This window comes from Hippoglossus stenolepis, chromosome 5, assembly GCF_022539355.2.
Source record: "Hippoglossus stenolepis isolate QCI-W04-F060 chromosome 5, HSTE1.2, whole genome shotgun sequence".
NCBI lineage: Eukaryota > Metazoa > Chordata > Actinopteri > Pleuronectiformes > Pleuronectidae > Hippoglossus > Hippoglossus stenolepis.
The window spans coordinates 8,098,387-8,110,705 of NC_061487.1; the positions used below are offsets into that span (position 1 = coordinate 8,098,387).

A 12,319-nucleotide genomic window follows, 5' to 3' on the forward strand; every position below is an offset into this window, starting at 1 on the left:
ATCGAGCCGCCGTGAACACACTGTATCAGTTTAAACTGGTAAAACTGGGGCTTATTCCTGCAGTGTGGCTGCCATAGTCTCGACATCTTTCATATAAGCTGCAGCTCTGACCACATCCCTGCAGCCACATCCCTGCAGCCAAAAGCTAATTCTGCTCTCTGCGCTAACAGACAGGTTTCTCTTTACTCAACAGTAGTCTTTCAGGTTGAGAGCAGAATTGATTTCATGTTGAGATGTGTTAGCTTTCCTTCTTTAAGAGTACCTTACCAGCAGTAATTTAACTGGGTTCATTCACTTCCGCCCTCTATGGCTTTAGTGTATGTTATGTACTTTTGGCATAAAATGACATTTATTGTATATACTATGAACCCGTACAGGACGATTGAAGAAGTAAAGCTAACACACGCACATAGAGGATGGGACAGTTTCATTTCTCAACACTACGTCTGGTTTTCTATTGGTTGGTGAATTTTGACAGACTTGTGAGTTACAAAATTTGAAAGTGAAATCAATAAGTCCTGCTCTCAGACTGAAAGACCATGCTCTTGTATAATGGAAAGAGTAAAATACTTATATTTAATCATACTTATAGAGATACTTGGCACAAAATCAACACTTTCATCACCTCATCGGCCGTTTTGGGCAACGTCTCCTGTCCATATTAAAGTTGCTTTATATTTATATACTCAAAATATAGTCACAGTTCTTTAAAATAAATAATCTGAGGCATCCATATTGATGTTTATATTACATTTTATGTAAAAAAAAAACATAACCCAATATATAATTTCATATCATATATTTTTTAAACTTCCAAATAACAATTTTTTGTTATTTATATTAAAGCATCTCTACTACTACATCTCCTAAGTACAGTATAGACGTTTTAGTTCAAAACACATCTCCACGCCAGCATATCAGTTACACTCTGGGATTCTTCAATATGCTCCCTGGTCTTTCTAACTTTCCAGCCCTCCATCAAGCATTAAGTGTCCCTGTGCAGAGAAGTGAAGCTGGTTTCCAGCTGTAATAGAATTACATCTCAGTGTATCGGCCAAAGCCCGAGCCTTTTGTCAGGGCGAATCAGAGGCCCTCAGCTCCAGCCCACACACCACACTGCTGTTTGTCTGACCTGAAAGGTGAGCCTGCCGGGTCAGAGGTGGGACTTATTTGTTACATGATGCAGGTTTGGTTTGTAAAAGCAGCTGCAGGTAGAGAGATTTAAACTTTAAGATACTCTACCTCAAACCTTCCAGCAGACTCTCCTCCTCTGACGTCGTCCCTGTACGCTGCTGTCCTCAGTTCACCTCTGAGAGAATTTAGGACATATAAGAAGTCAATACAGGGAACGTGTTTTTGTGGTGTGGAATCATCACCTCTAACTTTGTTGTTTGTGTGTGTCTGAAGGAACTACCATGTGTTCTACTACCTGTTGGCCGGAGCCAGTGAAGATGAGAGGAAGTCCTTTCACCTGCTTAAACCTGAGGAATACCACTACCTCAACCAGGTCCGCGCACACACACACACCAACTAACCAAATATTTCTATGCAAATTCCAAATCTAGATATTTTTGCTCTATTGTGATACCAGACAGATGATGTCAATCTGTTTCTCAAGATGATAATCGTTAACTTTGTGTCCATTCATGTGTAGCACATATTTTAATTTTTTGGTTTTTTTTGTTTAGATTTATTCATTAAATGTGTTTCCTGTGTTTCACATTGTGCTTTAGTTGACACATCAAACCTTTTTTGTATTGTTTGCTGTTTACTTAATTTTTTACATGTACATAAAAACAAGTGGAGAGAAACTCACCCGCAGTCAAAGGTGTTTCATCTTCAAGATGATATTGTGACCAGTACAAAAAAATAAAAAGATTACTAGCTACTATTTGTTTTGAAGATCGACTGCCAAAGGAGAATAAGCTCACTGAGCATGCTCGCAATGTTCTTCTATGGTATTTGACGAAACGTTGATTGTTGACTTTATCGCCAAATACTGTCCCTGGCATGCTTGTTTAAGTATTTTTAGTAGTTTTCTGTCCTCGTCTGGCCGGAGGGGAAAATATCAGTTCAAAGTAATATCTGCAGTAGTGTAGACGAGGCCTTAATTTGTTACGTGAAGGAAACATTGAGGTCCAGATTAGTTGTGTGCTTCAAATAATTCAGAGCAGATTTGAATGAATAACAATCATTTTATTTTCTTAAGAAAATGATGAATTATTTTTTGAAAAGCCAGGACGCCTTATAGCGAGATGGAGACTCTGAAGATGATGATTGACAGTTTCTCTGTCTCCCCTCCATCCTTCTCTGTCTGCTGGATCTTATTTATTCATTAATAATAAGTAGAGCACTTCCCAACACACTGTGAAGTGTTGATTGCATCAGCTCAAATAACCCCAGCCCTTCATCTGTGTGTGTCTCATCTGTGTGTGGCTGGGTGTGTTTACATGTTGTGTACATGCCCAAAGCCCCCATGTATCTCTTGCAGTCGGCAGCAGATGTGTTGCAGGATTCATATTCCCACTTGGCTACGCCAGCACACGAGGGAGGCCACGAAAACGAGAAGAAAAAGAAATTGTTCTTTGTTCATCTGTTTTGGTTTCCCCAAAAAAGTAACAGTTTTTTTCTCCGTCATTCCTTAATCCCCACGACAAACCCCCGCCTCCTTCTCTGCCGACTGCCTGTTACTATGCAGCTCTGTTTCCATGGCAACAGCAAGACTCAGGAGTTAATCTGGCACCAGCTTCCTCTCGTGCAGAGGGCGCCGATGGTCGCGTGTTTTTGTCTGAGTGTGTGCGTGTGTTTGTGTAGTTGAGTTCCTGACAAACAAAGACACACACACACACTCTCTCTCTGGCACGTGCTCCTTACACAAATGGTGTCAAAATGATAATCCATATTTAGATTTTCTCCATCTCAAAGATGGATGTTGTTGTGTCTGTGTGTTAGTCTGTCGCTGTGTCTGTGCTGGAAATTAGAGCAATAACTCAGTGTTGTACTAATCGTTTTAATCCTTAAATCAACTATGATCAATATTTTTACAATAACATTATATCTAAGGACAAGGGGAAAGCAGCTCAGTTTGGCTGTATCATGCGCTACAGTGAGTTTTATCTCATTCATTTGCAGTTTGAACTTTTCTGTTTATGTTAATTCTCCCTAAAAATTTGCTTGATGTGATTTCGCACAAATCCAATGAATGAAACTCACTGGTGGCAGGTCCTGAGCTAGCAGGTCTTCAAATTGTTCTTCACGTGCGGTGTTAATGCAGCATTAGAGAATATAATGAAGTTAAATAAACTTGACCAGCTACAACTGTAGAATTCCACTTTCACATCAGTGACACTTTTTTACGTACGTGAGTAGTATTTGTAATGGAGGAGTTTTTACTACTGATACTTGAGTAATAGATTTAAATATGTTCTGTGGCTGAATAATTCTATAAGATCATGGATTCATTTATTGCAGCTCTGCAGATGTTTGTGTGTGTTTGCGTGTTTGAGTATTGGCGCTTATTTTCCTCACGTTTTAACAGCGTGTGTGATGTTTCTCAGTCACTTGAACATGTGCGTGTTCTTGTGTATAATCACTGCCTCCTTTAACCCGCTCTGCCTTGCTTCCAGATGACAAAGAAATCGCACAAACTCCACTGGGACAATTACTATGAAAGCGAGCTGGTCAGTATCATGTGGATGACAAGTTGTCTGTGTGCGTCTGTGTCTCATGGGTGTGTCGTGGTACTCTGGGTGTGTGGTGCCAGTCTTGTTCTCTCTCTCTGCTCCACACACTCGTCTGCTTTCACTGACATGGACTGAAGATGGAGGCGGCCTGGACTGACCAACCGCTCGTGCTCCATGAACAAAAAACTGCCTGTCAAGTGTTTAAAGGGATACCTTAATGTCATGATTTGACTTATTTAATTATTTTGATATGAATAGATTTTGTACTAGTGTGTACTCGCTTTTACTTAAGTCATTAACATCTTTTAAAGTGAGCTTTTGGAAGAATTTGACTCTGACAAATGACCAACAGATAATTTACTATGGTTTGATGACATTGTTACTTTCTTTCTAAAGTAAGTAGAGTTCTTACATTCCACCTTTCTCTTTGAAACCATGGCACATGAAAATGGAATCCCTTTAAACTTATTTTTGGCTTTGGATGCTTTGCTGTTGGGAAATGGGTGATGCTGTCGAATCTGGGAACAACCATCTTTAAAGGGAAGGTTCAGGATGTTACCATCAACACGACAATAACATTTATTATTTGACACATACAGTATGTACCATACAGTGTGGACAATACAGAGTAGATCATTTAGGTGATATGAATTTACTTTTATAGTTTTTGCAGTCCCAGCATTAATAAATTCAAGGTCAGAGAGGAGAGGAAATGCAGAGACACTGTAAAAACAACTACATTAGCTTTATGATCTAATGTAGTTTTTGAAGACATCGAAATGATTGTGTTTTGAGCTAAACCAAAATTATTATTTATGAAAAATAAGAAGGTCTATTTTGAGAATTTTAATCAAATCAGTCCAGTAGTTTTTACGTAATCCTGCTAACAGACAGCAACGGAAACAACCTTCTTTAGCCATAATGATATGAACTCAAATTGCACTTAGTAGAGAGCCATGGCCCAACAGTCCCCTTAAATTACAGCAAGTCTTATAGCTAAGGCCACATTACGTCTCTCAGCTACACGTCGGTAGTAGCTACAGGTTTCTAGCTCTACTTATTATGATACAGCAGCTGAAGGAAGCTTCCACCCTCATGAAAACATATTAAAATCCACTAGATTCAGATTTTAATTTGGATCTGCACGAAATTTCACACACTCGTGAATTTTATTAGTGACCAAAAGGCTTCACATCCTGCAACTTCCCTCCTAAGTGTTTGCTCCGTGTTGTGTGTGTTTGCTGTGTCACCGCTCTTTGAGCTTGCCACTGTCTTGCCAGCCATCGCGTGAAGTAATGTTTGGTCAGTGGGATTGGTTTTGGGATTCAGCATCTCCTAATAGAAGCTCATGTTTCTTTGACTTTGCCGATGAGCAAACACTTGACATGAGAGTTGATTTGTCTAAATCTAACTCTTTTAGACTCAGCGTATTTCCCTCTTGACTTTGGCTCTTTGCCTCCTACGTTTTGAATCCTCCTCTGATCCAGGAAAGGCTTTCTGAGGACACTCTTTTAGCACTTTAGTCCTTCACATGTATACAGTTAAAGAAATAATGGCCCATAAATCCATCCCTCAGTATACTCCCCTCTTGTAGGTTTCTGAAAGTCTGCCATGGCTTTGATTCACAGTGATATTTCTGCAGAAAAACCTGCACCTCATAGTCCCACTGAAAGTATTATGGTAAGGAAAATCAGGATTTTTAGAAAAAAACTAAACATTTGTCATTCTCTTCTCATAACGAGTTTAAAACCACAACCTTCACTGAGAAGTAAAAAATATATCTTAGTTCAACAGAAATAAAAATTTTGACATTTATTGTGATATTATTTTTAATGTATTATCTTCCAGACAGGTTTGACAGATTTTTATGGATTATTTTAATGCTTTTGATGACTTTCCTCTGAGAACTGGTAACATCCAAACTTTTCAGATTCAGTGGAAATTGAAAAGACAAACATTTTGCTGGCAATTATTAATGTAACATATACATCAGTGTGTTAATTACTTGGCCGGAGAAGATTGATATCAATGTTTACTGAACTCAGAAAATAGAACCACAAGTCTGCCTCTGAAATGAAAGATTACACCTGCTAGCCCCTGGATAGCTCCTTTATTCACACAAAGTATCTTGTTTGTGTGACTCCTATATAAACAGAAACATAACAAGACTATATAACAAAGCCAAGGTAAAGTGTGGATTCACTTGACCTGCTTCTGAGGAGGTCAAACCTCCAGCAACACTCGAAGTATAAAGAACTCATTTATTTTGAAGCATTTATCATCCAAATTCAATAATCCATAATGTGAAATTGGTATTTAAACAGTTGCTTGGTTTGGAAACCAGTGCTTGTTACTACTGGACAGATCCATCCACCGGTGTTTATTCAGAGACAGTTACATCATGTCAAATTTTTATGCCTCCACAACAGCCAGTGGCCAGAGGCATTATGTTCCTGTGTTGTCAGTCCCTTTCTCGTGAACGCGATATCTCAAACAACATACAAAATAAAAGCCTTACCTCCCTGGCAGCGGTAATGAATTTCCCAAAATGTTGAACTATTCTTTTAACCTCAATGACTTGGAGCGCTCTGCATGTTTCGTTTTCCCCTGACTCTTCTGTCACATTTTTTCCCTTACACAACCCAACCCCCCACTGTTTGCTGACACACTGTCTCTCTCAAGGGTCAGTCAATGACCTCATCAGTCTGTGACCCCAGCGTCCAAGGATATGATGTCACCGTCTACACACACACACACACACACACACACACACACACACACACACACACACACACACACACACACACACACACACACACACACACACACACACACACAGAAAGCTCAGCAGCCCTTGACAGCTGTCTGAGCATCTGACCAACCCCTTCGGCCTATTTAACATTTGACCTTTGCCTTTGGTAGATGTGCGTGGGGCACACTGCGGTAAGGAGAGACACAGCGCTTTGTACAGTGACTGAGTTTATACAGATTCCAGATGCACTGTCTGCAGCTGAAAATAGAAAATAAACAAATGTGAATTTTAAAAGAGATGAAGTATTTGAGTGAAGATCCCAAAGACCAAACATTTTCTGGATGTTTGCATTTGGTGTGCGCAGTGGGGTGTTTGGTTCTGCGCCTCGTGGTTGTGGGTTTGTGTTTTGTGCCTGTTTGGGTGTCTATGGTTTCTGGTTGTGTGGAATGTCTAGTGACGGGATGGCATGCTGTGTTTGGCACAGAATCATGATTAAGTCATGGTAAGTAACAGGAAAGTCTCAACTGGATGCACATAACTTTTAACTGGATCCATGAGGGATGTGTTAAAGGGCTCCATGTGTGCAGTCAGCTGGGCTCCTGACTCAATTACTTTTTCAAATTCTGATATCACATTATTTGAGAACAGATTGTTTCTTAATCATCCCTTTACTGTTCTCAAGGATCCTTTGTTCGTTTTTTCCTCACTACCATTAGCTAAGATTTTTGGTTTTGACCAAACTAATGTCTTACAACTGGCCAAAATTGATCTCTTTATTTTCTCAACTTCCTTCAATGTATCACATTGTGCTGCGTTGGCACAGAGGCCGAACATACCATGCAATTTGAAAATTGGTCGTTCCATAGCGCGAGAAGCCTCAAAACCCCTTTGTTGCAATTGGAAATGCTTGCTGTAGAAATATACCTCCTGTTGGCTCGGCCCTTACCGACAAGCTCTCAGCCAAAGGAAAACAATGGGGACGGCAGAGAAGAGTGTAGAATGTTCAAGTGTAGAAGTGGCAGATAATGGCAGAGTGTGGATTATGGGTTCCTGTGTCTTCTCTCGCTGGCCGGCCCCTGTGGTATGTGCTAAATACAGCCTGAGGAGGGCCTGAGAAGACACACACTCACACACACAGAGTTATATGTACACATCCTCGCTCTCTAACTTCTCATATTACACCTGTGCTTACTCAGTCAGTATCTAAGTCATGGAAGCACTCATCCATTCTTAAACTCACAATCACTGTATGATATCAGATAGAGGAATGCACATGTGCGCTCACAGCAGGAGATTCTCTAGAAAATGTATGAAAGCTAAGCCCCCAAAATACATGAACGTGCACTAACTGACAACTGCTAGAAGCCGACTTTTCCGTGTCTCGCTCGCTAACTTCTGGCTATCGTCTCTGCATCAGCAGCGTATGTCCGGCTAACGATGGTGGTCATGTAAGCAGACAGGTCGGTTAGTGACAGTCAGGTCAGGTTAATTACCGTCCTTCAAGGGCGAAAGACACTGGATTTAGTTATTGATGGCTAACGAGACATGAAGATTATTTCAATAAAAAAGATCAAAGGTTCTTCATAACAACTTACCAACCATAAAATTAAATATAGGATCATTTTCCTTCTGAAGATTATTCCTCATGAGGACTCAAGTAACATTACTTGGACTTTTGACATTTCTGTTGCACACAAGCACTTCATCGCAGGATCAAGAGTTTTTAAATGTTCATAAATTTGTTTGTCATGAATACAAATGTACGGAAAAGCACTTGTTATTTCAGTTTTTTGTATGAAATTGACATATAATCTGATAAAAGGGCCGTCATGAGTTGTTTTGGACCTGACTTAAGACTTGATGGTCATGACCTAGACATGGGACTTATTATATTCAACACATTAAATCAACTATGACCTGTAAAGAAATGACTACTTGTAATTACTATATTATATATTTTACAAATACATTTCATCATCAGATGTTGTAATTTCCTCTGATGTGCAGCAGCGGGGGTGCAGCTTCAGGGTTCTGTGAACTTAGTTCCGCAGTTGGTCTATACTTGGTGTGGCTCAACTATTGCAGGTCACTTTTACATCTTCAGAAAGAAAACTGAAAGCAGCATCAACACAGGCCAAACACACATCATTCCAAACAGGCAGGTTTAGAGCAGATACTGCACTAGTTTGCAATAATGTGTGAATCCCTGTACATTTAAACCGACACACACTCATTTAGCTTCTGCAGGACACTTGTACAGTAAATACTCTACATCCAACAGTTTCACAGTCTTCACCATCTGCAGTGGTCTTTATGGATCCAAACCAAACCGGTTTTAGTCACGTCAATGTGATACATTCTACCTTCATTACTCTGTGATTCTGATGTCTCTCTCTTCCTCTCCCCCTCTGTGTTTTGTGTGTTTCCACCTGACACCAGCAGGACTGCTTCACCGTGGAAGGAGAGGATCTGAAACACGACTTTGAGCGGCTGCAGCTGGCGATGGAGATGGTCGGCTTCCTCCCCGCCACACGCAAACAGTAAGATGAGCTACGTGATTTTTACAACTTTTAAATGATTCCAGAGCCGTAGTCCCACAGCGGGTGAGAGTCAGGCTGAGAAATGTCAAGATGTCTGCACACTCCTCATATGGTGTTCTTACAACAAATCTTCATTTCTTTGATTTCTGCCTCTCACAACTTGTCAACGGCTCAAAGTATTTAGAATTTCTAGTTTACTTTTTTTTTTTCTTGTCTTCAGATTTAGAATTTTATCATGTTGTGTGTCAGGGATGAACTGAACTTTTGACGTCATTAAGTTAACAGGCATCAGTCAGGAAGTGAAGCTGTCTCCACACCGGTGACAGCCAGTGGCCAGAGTCATTATAGCCCCTTTTCCACGGGTCAAAAAAACCCACTATCATCTGACTTTTGTCTGCGATGGGGATGGATACAATCACCAATCATTCCAAAAAAAAAATAACCCCACTACTTGCAATGGGAAAGGAGTCAATTACCTTATTTAGAAAGTGTACCTACGTTTAAAAACCTATGTATACCTGCACATTTTTGTATAAAAGAGGTGTACTTCTGTTCTTGGGTTTTTCCGTTTATTTGTCCAAGTCTTGTTAACACCTTAACCCCTAAACCCTAACCTTGGAGGAATTTCTTCAAATTTGGTACAAACATTCACATGGACTCAAAAATGAACTGATTAGACACCAGATGTCAAAGGAAAAAAAGTCTGTATGAATCTTCACTGGTTGGCAGAGCCAAACCACCGCAATATTTGTAGTTATTGGATCAGTCATCTTATGGGAAATACACAGCTTTCAACCAAATTGTTCCAGTGTGTGTTTGGTGTAACAAAGAAACATCACTGTCTTTTCATCCATTGTAAGCCCTGCTCAGTGAGGCAGTGGGTTAGTTGCACAGTAATGTGAATGTATAACCAATAAATGCCTTTCTTCTTCGTCAGGATTTTCTCACTGCTGTCAGCGATCCTCCATCTGGGCAACATCCGCTACAAGAAGAAGACCTACAGGGACGATTCTATCGACATCTGCAACCCAGAGGTCCTGCCCACCGTCTCAGAGCTGCTAGAGGTGAGCAGACTTATTACACCTTATAACCAACAGTACCTCAACAGTATTTAAGATCAAGTGGATCAGGACAATGTCCAAATCTACATCTTTCATATGTTCATGGAGTAGTCTTTTATTTAGTTGTAATCCAGGTTTCATTGAAAATCCAGTTGAAACATCACATTGACATGTTTGAGTCAGAAAACCCAGAGAGACGTTTTGTCTTGCTGACTTTATGCTGACATGCAATACTCTAAATACTTTGAAGGATAATAAAAAATGGGACCAGGGTTTCACCACAGGGCTTATTTTTTCTTCCTAAATACTCACTTTGCTATTTTGTCTCCCAAAGTTGTTCCATTATACATGCCCACTGGAGAGGCTTAAAACTCCACGGACTTGTTGAACTTTAAAAAACAAATCGCCTCATTTGAGCAAAGGTTATTTTTCAATGCTTTGTACTCTTTGTAAAAAACACTGTGAGAAATCTTGATTCCCATTTCCAAAGTTTACTTCCCATGTGTCGATTTGACAAAAAGGCTTTTGGACAAGCTGCGGGCTCTCAGCACACAAACACAGCTTGTGGTGACGGCAGAAGGTGAGAGGTGCTTCAGGTCCCAAAGAGCCGTCCAACCATCCCATACTGCCACAAAGTACTGTTTGTGTAGAAGCTATTTCCAGAGCCCTTGTGTTGGCGTGCATGTTGCGTAGGCAAGGTTTCCCACAAAGGAACGTGTTCTCTTTTTTATACATCATACTCAAATTACAACAGAAACAAATCAGATTCGAACAATGTCTTTTATTCTATGACTTGTGAACAGCTTCTTTTTTTCTCCTTGATTTTGAGGTGAAATACTTTTGTAAACCACTTTTTTGGGGGATATGAAGGATGTCTGGTCAGTGCTCGTCCAGTCATGTCCTTGCTCAGACACTTTAAAAGCAGATTAGTTTGCTCAGCGGCCGCATTTAGCCTCTCTTCGTCCAATTCAAATTAAATTAAGCAACATCTGATTTTTCCCGAAAAATAATTCACAGATCTTGATTTTAGAAATCAGTCACATTTAGTGCACTGACCCAATTAAAAATCTGGATCTAGTGAATTAAAATGTTGTTTCAAAAGTAGACTGTTGGGCCTTAGCAGAGGTATGAACTCTACTTCTAATATAAATGTATTTTAATATTGTGCTTTTACAACCTGACTTGTGTTTTATCACTGCACTAACAAAAACTGAACATTTTTTTACAAATAGTCAAGAAGGAAATATTGAGAACTTTCACTCGTGCACGTTTTTAAACCGATAATAAGTTAAAAGAATATATAGTGTAAAAAGTTGAGTCACTAATTACTGGCAGAATGAACCCAGTAGAATGTTACTGGATTACTATTACTTGAATATTACTATGTAGGCAATCATTTTACAGTTTTATTCTTATAAACATGGTTTAAGTTGTGTTGTATTTATACAATTTCAAAGTAGTTAGTAAATGAAATGAAACTACGGTTACACCATGAAGTCACAGAAAATGGCAATACTCCATTAAAGGGCAGTTGCTGCAAAACAGTACTGTGAGTAAATGTACTTCATCATATTCCACCAATACTTTTTCTGACCATATTCGAGTCAACAATTATCCTGAAGTTTTTCACTGTTCTGGACTCTTTATTGTCCACATGACAAATAGAGACGTGGAAAAACATCTTCTGACATGGGTTAACTTGCCACACATTATAAATGTGCACACAGTGACACACACACACACTGGCTGAGGGGGTGTAGAGCAGTCGTCCTCTAACCAGAAGGTCGGTGGTTTGATCCCAGTCTTCTACATCTGAGCCCCGAATTGCCCATCATAGAGAAAGTCCTGCCCATAGATGCATTTGAATGTGTGTGTGAATGGGTGAATGGTAATAAACTGTACTGTAAGTGCTTTGACTTGTCATCTGGACTAGAAAAGCTCTATATAAATACAGACCATACACACACCCACACACTCAATCTGTTCTGATTTACCTTGGGACTGAGGGACGCTGTTACTTCCCAGTCCCCTGCTACAAACTGCAACGATTAACCGGATGTGCTTGTTGAGTCACTGACAAAACAATGTCCGACGTGCGCCAGAGACTCCTGTCAACAGCACTATGGGGATGTTATGACTGTGAAGCCTGCCTGTAACATCCAGACTGGTGTCGCTCTGACTGTGCAGAGGTCCAGAGTGGCAGTGACGTGCAGCCACATGCTGCCCACATGCTCCGGGGTTATTGTTTAAGTTCAAGTTGTTTGGATATGTGTCATGTGGGGG

General features: G+C 40.1%; 1 protein-coding gene across 3 annotated transcripts in view; it reads left to right on the forward strand.

Moving 5' to 3' along the window:
* The window catches only part of LOC118109127 (unconventional myosin-IXAa-like), a 143,146-nt gene that overhangs the window by 73,193 nt on the left and 57,634 nt on the right, over positions 1–12,319 (forward strand). For all 3 annotated transcript variants that reach the window (XM_047339720.1, XM_047339721.1, XM_047339722.1), the window contains exons 5-8: positions 1,408–1,507; positions 3,627–3,680; positions 8,875–8,975; positions 9,913–10,039. In XM_047339720.1, the coding sequence (XP_047195676.1) occupies positions 1,408–1,507; positions 3,627–3,680; positions 8,875–8,975; positions 9,913–10,039 (382 nt within the window). The remainder of the gene's footprint in view (positions 1–1,407; positions 1,508–3,626; positions 3,681–8,874; positions 8,976–9,912; positions 10,040–12,319) is intronic.